The 15,188-nt window shown below is 45.0% G+C and overlaps 1 protein-coding gene and 1 long non-coding RNA gene across 2 annotated transcripts; one reads left to right on the top strand and one right to left on the bottom strand.

Annotated features, from left to right (window-relative positions):
• Positions 1-5,074: 5,074 nt before the first annotated feature.
• LOC125701294 (uncharacterized) lies at positions 5,075-6,175 on the bottom strand. Its single transcript, XR_007380199.1, has 3 exons — positions 5,936-6,175; positions 5,218-5,300; positions 5,075-5,137 (listed from the first exon to the last, which is right to left on the bottom strand). It is a non-coding gene; the product is annotated as an uncharacterized LOC125701294 (long non-coding RNA).
• A 176-nt stretch (positions 6,176-6,351) lies between these two features.
• On the top strand, positions 6,352-11,059 carry FITM2 (fat storage inducing transmembrane protein 2). Its single transcript, XM_048963002.1, has 2 exons — positions 6,352-6,609; positions 8,356-11,059. The coding sequence occupies exons 1-2, from the start codon at positions 6,437-6,439 to the stop codon at positions 8,996-8,998; spliced, it is 816 nt and encodes a 271-aa protein (XP_048818959.1). The 5' UTR covers positions 6,352-6,436; the 3' UTR covers positions 8,999-11,059.
• Positions 11,060-15,188: the final 4,129 nt, after the last annotated feature.

The raw sequence follows: 15,188 nt of genomic DNA, 5'->3' as shown, positions 1-15,188 counted from the left end.
ACCGATATTAAAGCTAGGAGGAAAAACATGCTGGAAAGCTGTTTATTCTGAGACCCACCAGCTGCCTCCCTGCATGCAGGAGACGTCTCTCAGTGGGACTGAGCACCTTCCACACCTTCACCCCCCCTGGTGAGGAGCAGACTGGGCCCCAGTGTTCTGGGAGGCGCTCTGTGTTTGGTGGACTGGGATGGGCGCCTTCAGTGAGAGCAGCCAGTTTCTGTCCCTTGTATCAGGAAACTGGGCCAGAGCGAGTCAGCGATTGCTCTGCTGACATCTCGTGCCTGATAGTAGGATGCCATCACTGCAGCGTTAGGGAAGCTGCAAGGATCACGCCAACCACCGCAAGGCTGAGCTGCACACCACAGACAGGCAAGCACTTGAAAGCTCCAGCAGATGCTGAAGGGAAGAGCCGTGTTTGGGAAAGCCAGTGGGAAATCAGAACTTGGAGTCTGGATGCTGGTATGGCTCTGGCTTCTCCAGCAGGCAAGTGCATTCTGTGTGATGTCACCACTGTCCCAACCCAAGGCTTACTCAGTGCTTCATGCTAATGTTTACTGTCCTTCTGCTCGCCTGTCTTCTGGACAGCATCTGTGGCTGCTTGTCACACAAACCCTGCAGCTTTTGGGCAAATTCAATTCCCCTTCTGATGAAGGCTGGGATGTGGGACAGCCCACTGTGGAAGAGCACGAATGAGACGAGGAGGTGCAGTTTGCTTAGCATAGGGAGTAGGTAAGGAACCAAACAAATAATTTGCTATATGTATACATATTAATGTAAACAATTGAGATTATGACAATCCTCAGTGCCCTGACTTGTCAACATGCACTTTGATTATTTTTTTGTAATTAGTATCTTTATCTACAGGACACTGCTGTAGGGATTATTTTCAGGGTGAATTGAAATCTTCAGGGCACGTTTCCAGCTGACACTTATATAATTAACCAAACCAGCAAAGCAGAGATTAAATATCATGTATGTATATTTTTTAGCTTTGCATTTAATATCTGTAATTATCTGTCTGACTAAAATAGCCACAGCTCATGTTATGTGGTTTGTTGTGCCAGTTATCCAGTCCAGAAAGTGGAACTGGGAGCTGTGGTCCCTGCAGTTAATCAACACAAAGTCAGCTCTAAATTTTACATCTGACTGTAAATATATGAGCTAAAAATGCACAAGTGAAGTTTGAGAAGTTCACATTTGTGAATTTGAATAAGTATAGGCCATTTTCTTCCTGTGTTTGACCAGTTCCAGTAAACTGTAGCTTCTTCCTTTAAAAAAGCAGTAATAAAATGCAGCTGGCCTTGCTCAAAGGGCCACCCTCAAAGGACTTCATGAAACATGTGAGTTTTCCATGATGTTTAATCTGTGATTGATAATTACAGAAAGCAAATACATGGAAACGATAAATAATGCTTCTCCCATGCGACAACCAGAAATATTCACCTGACTGGACAGGAGTTGCTTACCAGTAACTGTTTCTTTGAGTGCCATCCATCAAATGTGCAGGGATTAAAAAAAAACAAAAATGCACAGCATCTACCACCAAAAGCTGACACAGAACAAATTAACTCGTGTGTGCAGGTGTCTGGGAGCAAAGATTTGCTTTGGCAAACGCAAAAGGCGAGCATCGTGTGCTGTGCGAAACGTGAGTGCAGCCTGGGTCAAGTATCACCCCTGCACTACGAGGTCAGGTAAGATAAGAAGGACAAGGAGCACTTTCTGCACGAATGCACATACAGTTAATCACACACACAGTTCAGGTGCAATCTCATCTCCATTTCGTCTATGAAGGGGCTGTTGAATTCTCACTGCAGAAAGAATACTTCACGCCTTTGTCAGCTCTGCTTATTTTTGAGCAGACAGTTGTTGTCCCTTTCTATAACATCTCTGAAAGAAATTCACGAAGCAGGAAAACATATCTGCTTCCATTTCCTACACAGGATATGGAAATATAGAGGTTAAGGAACTTGCCGTGGCTGTGGAGGGGGGTTGTCAGAGCCACAAATTAAAACCAGATTCCCTGAATCCTTGCTCGGGCCATGGTCACCAGACCATTCTCTTCCATAAATTCAAACCTGTCATTAGTCTGCTCTGTTGAAATCTGTCTGTGCAGAGAAAGAAATATAAATATTTCTAGCAGTAGGTATTAATTTGTAGCACTAGTCGAGTTTGTGCCACTGAAAACTGAATTGGTTCTTTATTACACTTTGCCCCGTATCCCCAAATATTTTGATCTTTGGATATAACCACCAACTATGCTGAAAATTCCCTTCAGCTAAGATCATTCCCTTTCTATTCATCTGAACAGAGTTTGAAGGGACCTGTGGAAGCTTTAATGCTGGGTCTGGAGGTAGTGAAGTCTGTATGGAAATTACCTGGGGCTGATTTCCATATTTTTTTCCAAAATGTCTGGGGTTTCAAGACTGGGGAAGACCTTTCCCATTTATTTGAGCAGCCACACAGGTTGTGAATTAGCATTTTCTCTCTTCTGTTTCTTGATTCAACTTTTCCTTAATTTAGCTTTTCTGCAGTAAATAATGCAGCACCTGCTCACAGGTGAGAAGCCCTTGGTTCTGCAGAACAGTGATGAGATGCTCTCGTATGAAGAGCATCCCTTGCCACCAGAGGCAGGCAGGATCCAGGTCACTGTGATGGGAAGGCTGCTGCAGCTCTGTCCTGGCTGTCTTTCAAAGGCACCACTGACACACAAGGGAACAAAGCATACTTTAAGCTGACAGTGAATAGAGGAGGCTGAAGAGTTCAAAGCACTGGAGTTGAAGGATGGTGTCTCAGCGAAGGGCCAAAACTATCTTCAACTTCAAGCTTAATCTTCTATTAGGCAAAGAAAATACAGCGCAAATTATGCTTATGTAGCAGCTCTCATGCAAACATCCCAGCACACTTAACAATCAAATTCAAACACAATCAATCATGGAGATGTGAGCAGCGTTCACCAAGGAAAACAGAGCAAGCAAGGCTTGGAAAGAATGAGTGGCACAGCCACTGAAAGCACATGGCTTCCAAATGGTTTGCATTTGTGTGAGCACAAAGTGGTGTGGGGATGGAGGCAGAAAGCACCGTGCTGTAGGTATTGCTCTGACACAGCAGGGCAGGCTGGAAAGAGAGGTCTCCCGGGTCCAAATGAGGGATTGCTAGAGGGGTAACAGCCCCACGTGTGTGAATGCTGGCAGTGTGCTCTGAGGGGCTCTTTGCTAAAGAGTTGCTGCCACAGAAAGGTGCCTAGAGGTCCTATCTATCAAATTCAAGAGACTTAAACTGATTGAGCTGTTTTTGAGAAGTTTGTTCAGTCTTTTTGGTATTTCTCCACATCAAACTGCCAAACCTGTAACAGTTTATTCCTCGGTGTTGAACAGCTCAGTTGGAAGCACTAGGACACTTGTGACAGCTGAAGCTCCCACTGAGCTTTCTCAAATGGCTGGAAGACTAAACCCCATTAATTTGCTCCATGGTTGGCTTGAAGGCGTAATTAACTTCTCAGTAACAATCTTGCCTTCTTGTAACATGCAAACCCAATGTGAGAAGGAAATGCTTGTGAATGGGGCCTCATGCATGTATCTGTGAGGCTGTGTGTGACATACTGAGATCCACTTACTCAGCATCTAGGTGACAGCAGATGGCAATGCTATAGCAAGAGTCTGAGGAAAACATCACTGACTTGCAGGAAGGTCTGAATTTCTCCAAATCTTATTTTAAGTGCTTGAATTAGGCATATATGTGCCTTAGGCTCCTGGCAAGAGCTGCTATAGGTTACAATCTCTTTCCACTGACGGCTTACTGAGGTTAGGGTGTGTTTCCAGATGAGAGTTCTCAACTCTGCAGAAGGTACCCATGCTGTACTCTTGCATCAGCAAGCCAGATTTGCTTGCAGTCAAGTGAAATAGATGGTTAACAGAATTGCTGGAATTGAATTTTTTTCAGTAATAAATTGTTTAAACTAGTAAGAGAACAGTTTTGTGTTCTTGCTCTGATTAATACTGAGACACTGGATAAATCATGGAACTTTATGACCAGGAAAGATTCCTTCCCAGAGTTTCCACAGCTCAGGAGTGAAGATGTTCTTCCAAGGCATTTTGAAATTCACTTCAAACCTCTGCTCAGCTTGCTGTGATGTCTATGTTGCATGTCCAAGTAAGCCCTAAGCTTTGGGTGACTGGGCATGCAGTCACCATGCTTACCAACCACCCTAAAGCAGAACATAATTTTTCAGTGAAAACGAAATTGTTTGGAGCCTTGGTTCAAATTAAACTTCTTGTTCAACTAGAAAATAACAACAGCAATAACAAAAAAAACACCATTTAATCTTCATTGAATGGGCTGGAAGTCTTCAGCTTGAGTCTGGCATTTGGTAAGCTTAAGGAAAAGAAGGAAGAGAAGTACAGCCAGATCTGCTGTACCTAAACAACTCCATTTAGTGTTTTTATACCTGACACAGATTGACATGTTGTCTGTGAGGACTCTTTGGGAACCTTCTACAATCCATCTATAATAAATCCTCTTCCCTGGTTACGTGTAAAAGCATTTTCTACAGTTTTAAAATGCCTAAATCCTACTTCTCTGTGTAGGGAGCTACAAATTGGCTCCTCAAAAGGACTGGTGCATGTGGCAGCAAATACATGGCATGAAACTACAGATTCACTCTAAATCTGCAGGACACCTGGAACCCAGTTGAGCTTTGCTCACTGCATTTGCTGGAATACATGATTTATAGAGATAATCCTCAGACATTTCAAGCTGAGCCGAAGACAGACAAATTTCCAGCCCATGCCATCAATTCCCTTCATCTGGAACAGGTGCCAAGCTTACAAAATCTTCCTGCAATGTGGTAGACACCACGGTATGCTTCATTAGCAACCAACCAAGCAACTTGCCATCTCCAGCTCACAGGCATTGAAAACAATCTGGAGATCAGAGACTCAAACCTGGGAAGCAAAGAAGGAAAAGTTTCAAAGGCAGCTGGACTCCCCCAGGAGGGGATTTAGGCAGACAATGCTGGACAATGTAAAACCTGCTCTCACACCCTGTTATACTCACTCATTTGAGTGAACGCAGCTGCCTGTCATCTCTAATTCAGGGTACAGTGCTGTGGCTAGAAGTGTTAGGCATGGTCACGGCAGTCCTATTAAAAACAGCATATAATAAATTGCCAAATGCCATTTACCCTGGATAACTCCCTTAGCTGAAACTATCCATACATACTAAAGTTGCTTGTGCATCAGTCGACTTTGATGTATCCTTTTGCTCTTTCAGCCCAGATGTTGTCATAGATTTGCTGATGATGACTGAAAAAAAAAAAAAAAAAAAAAAAGCAAAGCAAAAACACAGAACTTTCAAATGCTCTCTGGCAAGAAACTTTCCAATCCTGTCTCAGATGGGGTCTGGTTCCCCCCCCCCCCCCCCCCCCAGAACATTTTTACTACTGAGATCATTCAGATGAACAAAGGGGCCTTGTTCATTTAGCAATTTCTCTCCTGATTGTTTATTTTTCGTATTTTAAGTTGAAATGACAGCAGCAGCAGTTCAACAAAGTAAGTCTCAGACACTGTAAAGACAGCAGAACTGCCTGGGCACCACTGCTCTCAGCTGCAAACACGGGTGGCAGAGAAGTAAGAGCTCCAGGAATACCTTCTCTGTCTGTTTTAAGGCCCAGAAGAAGGTTCAGAAGTGGAGCAGTGAGGGCAGCCTGCCTCCTGCATGGTGTGAGGTTGCGAGGCTCTGCATGGCTGCTGTGCTCAGCTGTGCTCAGCTGTGCTCAGCTGTGGGCCCTCATTGCCACACAGACATCGGGGCCTGGAGCGCGTCCAGAGAGGGGCAACGGGGCTGTGAGGGGTCTGAGCACAGTGGGGACTTATGGGGAGCGGCTGAGGGAACTGGGGTGGTTCAGTCTGGAGAAAAGGAGGCTCAGGGGAGACCTTACTGCTATCTGCAGCTCCCTGAAGGAGGTTGTGTGAGGTGGGGGTCGGCCTCTGCTCCCAGGTAACAGCAACAGAAAAAGAGGTGATGGCTTTAAGTTGTGCAAGGCGGGGTTCAGGTTGGAGATAAGGAAGAATTTGTTCTCAGAAAGAGAGGCGATGCAGTGGCACAGGCTGCGCAGGGAGGCCTTGAATTACGGCACTGCGGGTTGCTCAGCGCGGCTCTCCCGCGGCACTCCGTGACCTCGCAGCTCTCTTCTAATCTCAAAGACTCCGAGCTCCCGCGCCCCCTCAACGCTTTAAAGCGGCGGTCCGACAGGGGGCGCCCGCATGCACGCATCCGCCCCGCGTATGCGCACAGCCGCTGTTTCCGGCTCCCCCAGGCTCAGGGCCCGGCGGGCGCCGCGCGGGGGCGCTCGGGCGGCAGGAGGGGCTCCGCGTGACGCGTACGGCGGCCGGGAGGAGCCGGGAGGAGCGGCGGGACGGGAGGAGGAGCGGCGGCCGCGATGGAGCGCTTGGAGCGGTGCGCCCGCTGCCTGCGCGCCCGGCTGGTGACCGCGGCAGTGCGCCGCCGGCTGCCTTGGTTGCTGCTCGGCCTCGTCTTCCTCGGGTCCTCCCTCAAGGAAGCCGATCTGGTGCCGGAGACGCCCATGCAGAACAAACGCAACGCGCTCAACGTGTGAGCGGGGCCGGGGCTGTGCGGGCGGGCACTGTCCGGGCGGGGAGCCTGGGGCTGTGCTCGTGGGTGGGCCTGGAAGGGGGGGAGCGCAACGCATAACCTGGCTCCTCCTGGGATGTGAGTGAACTGATGGTTACCGAGATGGTCCACAGGGAAGCGAAGAGACAGGGCGCGTTGTGGCTTCCCGTAAGGGCAGCGCGGTACCGCTGTGCGCTATGTGGGCTGTGCCACGCAGCGCCTGTTCGCGGCTCCGAGCGCCTGGCACCGCGCTCAGCGGGCACAGCAGCACGTAAAGCTGCCGACCGTCTCCTTCGTGGCTGTCTGTGTGCTGCTTTGGTTTGAATTTGTCGCTCGGTGACGTCTGGCAGTCTCTGGGTGTGATTGGAAAGAACAATTGGAGGAACATGGATTGAGTGGGATAGATGGTATGGTAAAACACGCTGCAGAGTCATTTGCCTTTTAGTAGGGGACGTTTGTCAGCACTGATGGGTTCTGAAGCAGTTTCCCCCCCAGATGTCTTGCTGGTTTGCTGGTTGCTAGCCCTGTTAGCAGCCTTTTTGGCTTTTGAATTTCTCAGCCAAACAAGAACTTTATTTTCTGTTGCTATTCCGTGTTGGCAGCTGTAATTGCTGCTGCCTTTTCTCATGTAAAGTGAGGGTGGCACCCCCACAGCTCTGGGCAAGGCCCTGGTGGCTTTTGTTGGGAGCCTAATGAAAATGCAGAGCTTTGTTAGTGCTCGTTAGATGCAGAGCTTGTAAGTGAAAAGTGTGTCTAACTTGGGCACAGACTGAGTTTATTTTTCAAGAAACAAGAAGGGTATGGAGGGGGGGGGCTGCACAGTTCCTCTTTGTCTCCAGTTGGTAGGAAGCAGGCTGCATTGGAAGGTGCTGGTGGGAGACAGAAGGTTGGAGGCTCTGGTCTCTTTGCTCATTTGTACCTGCTGTGTTGTAAGATCTGAAAATATTTCTCTTAGTTGGGCAATACTGGCAGAACTAATTAGGCAATGTCTTGCTAAATAGGATAGCTGCACATCATCAGCTTGTTTCCAACATTTTATAGACACCACAACAAAAATTGTCAAGGCAGGGAATGCATTTTGAGGCGTGGGAATTTGTGTATGCCAAAGGAGGGCTGGAGAGACAGCGAAGAATGGATCCTACTATGAAGTTATGCTACTTCATTGGTTTTATGAGGTGATAATGGAGGAAAAGTGTCTTAAGCTGATTAGAGAAAAGAGTCATCCTTTTTCTGGGGGATCTTACTTAGTATGAAGAGGGTAAGGTTGTGAAAGGTTGTAAAGCAAAATTTATTTAAGATGGAAGAGGAAGGGAAGACCAAGGGTCAGGGTGGCAAGCCGAGAAAATTTTATTTGCAGCTGCTCTTTGAGTAAGGCAAAGTTGACTGTGTTTGTAGGGTAAAGGCAATTGCAAGAACTGAATGTACTGTGAGTCAGCTGAGAGTCTGAATGAGGCTGTAAGTCTGAGGGAATGCTGCTTGGGAAACAGTTGAAGTACCTAGTGAAGGAGTTATTCAGGTCTGAGACCCAAGAGAAACAATGAGAAGAGGGTTAAGATTTTAGCTATGCTTGACTTTGAGGGCAGGAATCATAGGCCTAATTTAGACAGCTCTCAGTAGTGACCTTGAAAGGCTGCTAGTTCAAGCACTGCCAGGCACCCCCAGCTCCCTCCTGCAGGCTCCTATGAAATTTCACAGGTGCATGTTTCTCTCTTGGCTTTTCTCTGGCAGGTATTTTGTCAAGGTGGCTTGGGCATGGACGTTCTGGCTTCTGCTGCCTTTCATCGGAGTCACCACCTACCTGTTTGCCAAGAGCAAGTTCCTCTACGGCTCCACAAAGAGCATTCTGGCAGCTCTGCGGCGTCTCAGCACGCTGCTGGTGGGCACTGCTGTCTGGTATGTGTGCACTGAACTCTTCGAGTACATCGAGAATCTCACCGGCACGTGCATTACCTCGACTAAACTCAGTGAGCCTCACCAGCTCTATACCACCAAGCAGGAGTGCCATCGGAACAACGGGGTCTGGGATGGTTTTGATATCTCGGGGCACTGCTTTCTGCTCTCATACTGCACTCTCATGATTGTGGAGGAAGTGGCTGTGCTGGAAGGCTTGTCCATAGGCCGCAACTCAAGACTGCGTGTTGTTATCAACGGCCTCTTTGTGTCCTTGTGTTTTCTCACCATGATCTGGGTGTTCATGTTTCTATGCACTACTGTGTATTTCCACAATTTCAGTCAAAAACTTCTTGGTGCACTGATAGGTTTGGCAGCTTGGTATGCAACATACAGAGTTTGGTACTTGAAACCTTTTTCTCCCGGACTACCTCTCCCAAATGTACCTTTGAGTTCAAAGAAATACGGTTACAGCCAATAATTTTTTTAACTTTGGATTTTTCTTTCAGTGCCAGAGTAGTTCAGTACAGGCATGGTTACAGGCTTTCCACCGTGAGGAACAAGGTAACGGGCTGGAGAAAACAGCCTTTACTAGCTGATGGCTGGGAGGTGATAATAAACTTTGTGCTCATGATGAAAAAGAAATTGGTAGTGGAAAAGGTCTGCTCTTGGCTGGGAGTTACTGACAAAGAAATACAAAGTTGGATTTGTTTCTTGCATTAATAAATAGAGGAACAGATCTTCCAAAACTGACAGAGGCCTTTGCACTTTAAGACCTTAACTGACCTTAAGTTAATTCTCCCTCTTTCTATCTATTTTTATCAAAATACCAGGGATGATCCAGATGTCTTTTTTTTTTTTAATACTCCTACTCGTTCTTTCTTAGAGGAAGTCTCCTAATGACTGCTGCTAACTATTGCAGAAGACTTTAGCCACCAATGTTCATTTGGTAAAGCAGTGTGAAGCTCAGTTGCAAAATGCTAACATCTCATGTTATCAGGTATTAAATACACCTAACAAGGGTTTGGGGCAAGTTGGTGTATGCGTGTTCTGCAGCAAAGAGAATGAATCTGAGATACAACAGCTTAAGCAGTCTGTGACTTGAAAGTGATACCTGTCTTTGGAAAGGGAACTCTTCAATAACAAGTCTTACCTTCTCCTTGCACTGTAAATAACTGTAGTCATGTTTTGTAACATGCTGGACACAAAAAAATCCCAAGTCTATTGAGAAAGTTGGGTGGTTGGTTGTTTTTTGTTGTTTTTTTAACCTTACACATTTAGCACCATAAAACTATGAGTGCTTTCTGGTCTGTTTCTTCCAGAACAGCAAAATTCTGGTGTTATGAACATGTTAGCTTAACTTGCTCAGTAGCCTGCTTGGTATTGAATGAAACTTACTGTTCATCCTAAGAGCTGCAAAGCAGTTTGCTTGAAGCAGTATTTGTTTTGTTTATCAATGAATGTCAATAAGCTACTTAATTTTGATTGCACACATAGTTGTGGCTGCTTCTGATGCATCTGTAAACACACTATAATTCATTGTATAATGAATGGGTATGAAGTTGGATGGGTTTGCTCATCATATCAAACGTTTAGCATAGTTTTTATCTTGCAAAGCTTTTTATTAGGTTTTATAAAGGTTTGCTCCTGTTGCAGTTGCACAAAACTTGTGTGAAGGTTGCAGTGTTGAAAGAGGCAGTTGAGGAGGTTTGTAGGCACAGCTGTAGTGTGAGAGGAGACAAACTGCAGCGTTTGGCTCCAAATTGATTGTTTTGTTGAGCAGAATATGATGCAGCATAGTCAGCCTTGGCACATTTTTGTTGTGGTTTTGTATTTTTTTTTACCATCTCTACAGTTCTTTTTCAGCAGATGAGTGGAAGTATTTGCAGTAGTTATAGCGACGTCAATTCAGTGTTTGTGGCTCGCCTGTGGGGAAAGTTGAATTCCCTTGACTTCCCACTCTGCCCAGTGCCAAACCTGAGTTGTTTTGCAGCATTAGAAAGTACAGATCACCATGCAGAAAAGCTTTTTCAGGAGTTGAAGTATTTTCTATCAAGTTCCTCCTTTTGTCTTTGCAGTCAATTGCCTTTAAGCTGACTTTTTGGGAAATTTGCACTGATCAACTCATACTGGGTTGAACTAAAAATGTATTTGAACAATGCAGATTCATTTGCAGTCCTTTTGATGTACTGTAAGCCTGCTCCCTCTTGAGTTAAGCTAGGCTGCAAGCCTCTTTCATCGTGAAAAAGGATTATATACCCAGAAGGTTTTCTGATTCATTTCATTAGATTTAAGTTTCTATTTTAGGTTATCTTTATGTAACTTTGCTTCACAGACGAGGCCTGCTACCAAAACATGCAGTTTATTTAAACCAACAGCCTTGCTGATGTTATCTTCAGTTCCACAGATGTTTTGTGCTATCGCTGCATCCATGTTTCTCTGTGCTTTGGATTAGTGTCATACAAACTGTTTGTTATGGAAATAACGTGGGCCATGGCTATTCTCAAACTGTATTTAAATGATTATAGAAAAACAGTTACAATTCCAGTGTTTGTGTCTTTGTGGGTGTTTCTGGTGTCTGTAAAGGTACTTCTGTTGTTCTTCGCTTCCCTGAATGATCCAGCCTCCCAGATTTTTTTGCTGATACAGAATTGTCAGTGACAGTCTGAGCGCACAGCATTTGAATAGATGGACATGGCACAAATTCTCAAAAATAAAGGTTTAAAACCAACAAAAACACCAGACAAGATGGCTAACGTGTGCTATGCAGTTGATGACACAGATGTGAACAGTTGCTCTTTGTAGCAAAGTGAAAGCCTAATCCACTGAAATAGATGGAAAAGTTCCCATGCAGTAATACTCCTTATGAGTTTGGAAATCCTGTACAACGTGCTTCTCAGAGATCACGTGCCAGCTGTTAGCTTACAAGGTTTCCTTGTGCTCCAGGCCTCTTCTTGGTGTCTTTTGGCTTTCAGTTGACTGGAAGTCAAAATGGCCAATTTTCTGCTCATGCATTTCACATCACCTTTACCTGACCTCCCTCCCTCCCCCAGATGAACTTCTGTCATTAAAATAAAAACGCGGCCTCCCTGTCTCAGACTTGCAGCAAAAGAGAAATGATAGGAATAGCTGGATTTGGTGCTTCCTATCAAACTGGCAGATCCTTTATTTCAGCTGCCAACAGTTACTGTTAAATTGTATTTAGAAGAAAGTATGACATTTTAAAGGTAAAGGAGTTCTGTAGTGGATTCTAAATGCAATCCACTGTAGACATGTGAAACACAGGTGTTGGTTGGTTTTGGTTGGGTGTTTGTTTTCCTTTTTTTTTTTTCTTCCTTTTCTGCATTATAGTTAATTCCAGATTCTGCTTCCCTTCTTCTGCAAAGCTGTCTTTCCATACCTGCACAATTATTGAGGGGGTTTTTCTCTCCAACACGTTACTGACATAGCACTCAAATACACACAATGAAAAACCAGCAAATATCCATTGAAGTGTAACTGGCATTTGGCCTGGCTGATGTGTGTGAGGCAGTTCCTGTCTTGGTGCCTTAGACATTCTCCTCTGGTAGGGCTGGTAAAGAGGGGAGTTTCATCTAGAATGCATTGGAAAGCTTAAGGATTTGTTTTGCTCCTGGCACCTTCACGTGTTTGTGTCACAGGAGGCAAAGTCAGGCAGGTGGGAAAGCTCTTCTGTAAGATCCATTGGGACGTTCAGACTTCAATCATACCTGAAACTGATGTTTGGATTCTCGTGAGAGTTTTTGCTCAGAGCAGACTTGCTCTGTGAATGCTTCCCTGGTCGTGGAGCAGCTGAAATAATACAATCTCATTTTCTGTTTTGATGCATGGCGATTTATGGCAATGTAAGGAACACCCAGTTGTACCCCATGGTGCACTTTAATTGCAAAACTGTAGGGGATGCTGTGATATATTGAATGTCTTGGAAAATCAGCAGTTAGTTCTGAACAAATCTGCGGTCCCTTTGCTCAGGAAAATAACGCCCAATAGCACTCCTGGAGCTCAAAGCAAATCCCTGCAGCTTCTCAGCCTTTTCTGGCCCCTTGCTTATCTCTGTTCACTCAAACCCATTTCCTAGAGTTTTGTCTTTTCATAGTTTCATCTCCCCTCCTGGACTGCAGAATTAGTAATAGCTCTTTACCTCTGCTTAAAAGCATGCTTTCTCTTTTTGTCTTCTCCTCCTTTAACCGTTCTGCCAAAGCTTAAGGTGAAATAGGCTGCTGTGGTTCCCAACTCATAGTAAAACACTGTTAAAAGGAGTTGGTCAGTCACTGTAATGGAATTTACCTGAGAAAGGGAATATGCCTCACTTATTGAAGCAGGACTGCCTGATGTGCTTGAACTCATGAAGGAAATAAAGGACCTTAGTGCTTTAGTGCACAGTGAGAATACAGAGATTACAAGTTGGAAAACCAGAAATGCAAACGGCCATCAGGATGGATTGCAGTGCCTGAAATTTCAGGTAACTGTGTTGTAACATTTGATCTGAAAGATCCATCCATTTATCCTCTGGCTGTCGCATAATGTAAGCAACATGTTGTGCCTTGTGACAACCTGAACAACGTTTCTGTAAAGCTTTGGAGCTGTAATATGGCACAGTGATTAAGATGAAGAGCCTTTCAGGAGAGCTCACTTAAGGGAAAGAAGTGGTCATAAAAATGCCCTTTCTCAGTCACACGTCTCCTGAAGGAGGTCTGCAGTTGTAGTGCATGTCTTCCTGGGATTGTGAGGCTGAATAAAGAAAAACTTGGAATAAAAGTAAATACAAATGCCTTTTTTCTTATTTCTGAAGCATTTTTCTTTGTTCAGTCAAGGTCCATTTTTGCAGTTTTAGGTCACATTCTTTCTGTGATGCAATTTAATGCATTTAATCTGTGGGAAATGCTGTTGATGTCAGAGCAATAAATAGACATACCCTTATTGTAAATGTCAGCTCTCTTCTGAAATCTCTTCCTCAATCCTGTTCTGTTCTGTAAGGTGTCCTCTGTTGTGTGAGGACCAGGAAGAGCTGCAGCCGAAGGTTGCACGCAATGCAACTGATGGGATCGTGACTCACTGCTGGAGAAAAGTCAGCTAAATAGGCTGCGGCTCAAAATAGTTGCCTGTGGCAGAAAGAAAGCATGCAAAATTAATTGAAAATAAAGATGATACAAATGCCACAAAGCCTGTTAGGTTTCTGTCCTAATACGTGAATTGTTGCACTCAAACCCAGCAGGACTGTGCTGGTTCTGAGTGTCACTCAGGATCTGCCGAGTATTTTTGCAGATGATGAAAGCAAGCAGTGATTTAAAATATGCTTGGTGGGCTCAGTGGTTGGGTGTTATTTTAGATCACAGCTTTTCTCAGTGCTGCACCATTACTTCAGCTTTCTTTTAGTTTTCTTCGAGTCCAAAAATCCTCCGTTTTGCTCTTCTGTAGTTGTTGGTTCTTAGGTCAAGGAGTGGAAGGAAATTGCTTTTGGTAAGTAAAAATAGAAGACTGTTCTAGGAGGCGTGCAGTGGAGTGACGTTACTTTGGGATGCAAAGAGGATCCGTGAAGCAGCTCTGAACTATGTGAAGTGCTCACCCTATGTGGAGTGCCTGCAGAACTCATACGCCCTCAAACCCAGTTACACTCCGTTCTGATTGCAAAGTAGCTTTATTTGGATAACAACGGCAGCTAAAAAGGATTTGGGTCGCAGGAGAGTGAAGGTGCTGTTAGGAAAGGGCTGAGAGAGCAGGCAGTGAAAGCAGGGGGACGGACAGTGTTATTTTTATCAAAAAGCTTTCAGAGTTGGCAGTTGATCTGTGCTGTTGGTTTTTTAGCAAGACTTTCTTCTCCGTTCCTCTGCTGCTCTTTCTCAGAAGGTGGAAGTGGGAAGTGCTTTGCTGGTGCAGTTCCACAGCCTGTGGGCTCCTGACTACTGAACTGTCCCTGTGGAAGTGCTCGTGTGTCCTCAGCCCAGTGCCAGGGGCAGGGAAATGGGACAGCCAGAAGAAAGTGAAGGAGTAGAGCGGTAGAGAGGAGCAGAGAAAAGGAGAACTGAAAGTAGGTCGCTGTGCATAGGAAAAAGACAAGAAAAACAGCGTTGTAAGCAGTGAGGGGAGGTTGGTGCGTTACTCATCAATACTGTTCAGCACTGCAGCCAAATGGAAATAATTTGCTTAGGCAGTGGCAAATGCCCTCTGCACGTACAGCTCTGCCTGCAGCACTCGTGTATCTGCAGCCCCTGCTTTGCCCCATTCCTGCTGCGTGCCTTTGCTGCAGTGATAGACATCTGTGTTCTGACAGAGCAATTGTTCGTCTGAATTATTTATGGCATATGTGCTATTCTTTGTTTCGCTGAGGCATTTAAAGCAGACTGTTTTCTCTGTTTAATCCAGAGGAGAGTGTGTAAAATGGAGAATAAAAGATAATGGTAGTAAATGTCATTTGGGCACATTAAGAAATCAGCATGAGGGGTGAGAAAAGGAAATTTTTTCTCATGAATGTGCTTTATTTGAGAATACAAGTTCAAGGCTTTTTGCTACTGCTTAAAACCTCAGACCAAGTGTTGAAATGGCTTTTGTATGAAACCACTAGGATTGAATCAGTGAGGCCTTGCTTTAGGAAATAGCTTAAGGATGTTATGGGACCATAATGAAGGGGCTTGGTTTTGATCTCGATGACAGTG

This window comes from Lagopus muta, chromosome 16 (genome assembly GCF_023343835.1).
Source record: "Lagopus muta isolate bLagMut1 chromosome 16, bLagMut1 primary, whole genome shotgun sequence".
Lineage (NCBI taxonomy): Eukaryota > Metazoa > Chordata > Aves > Galliformes > Phasianidae > Lagopus > Lagopus muta.
This window is presented reverse-complemented; position numbering and strand designations above follow the sequence as displayed.

Excerpts from the sequence above, each read along its gene's own strand:
- FITM2 (XM_048963002.1), top strand. The coding sequence starts at position 6,437 with ATGGAGCGCTTGGAGCGGTGCGCCCGCTGCCTGCGCGCCCGGCTGGTG. Across the intron at positions 6,610-8,355 it reads AAACGCAACGCGCTCAACGT|GTATTTTGTCAAGGTGGCTT; the intron begins GTGAGCGGGGCC and ends TTTCTCTGGCAG.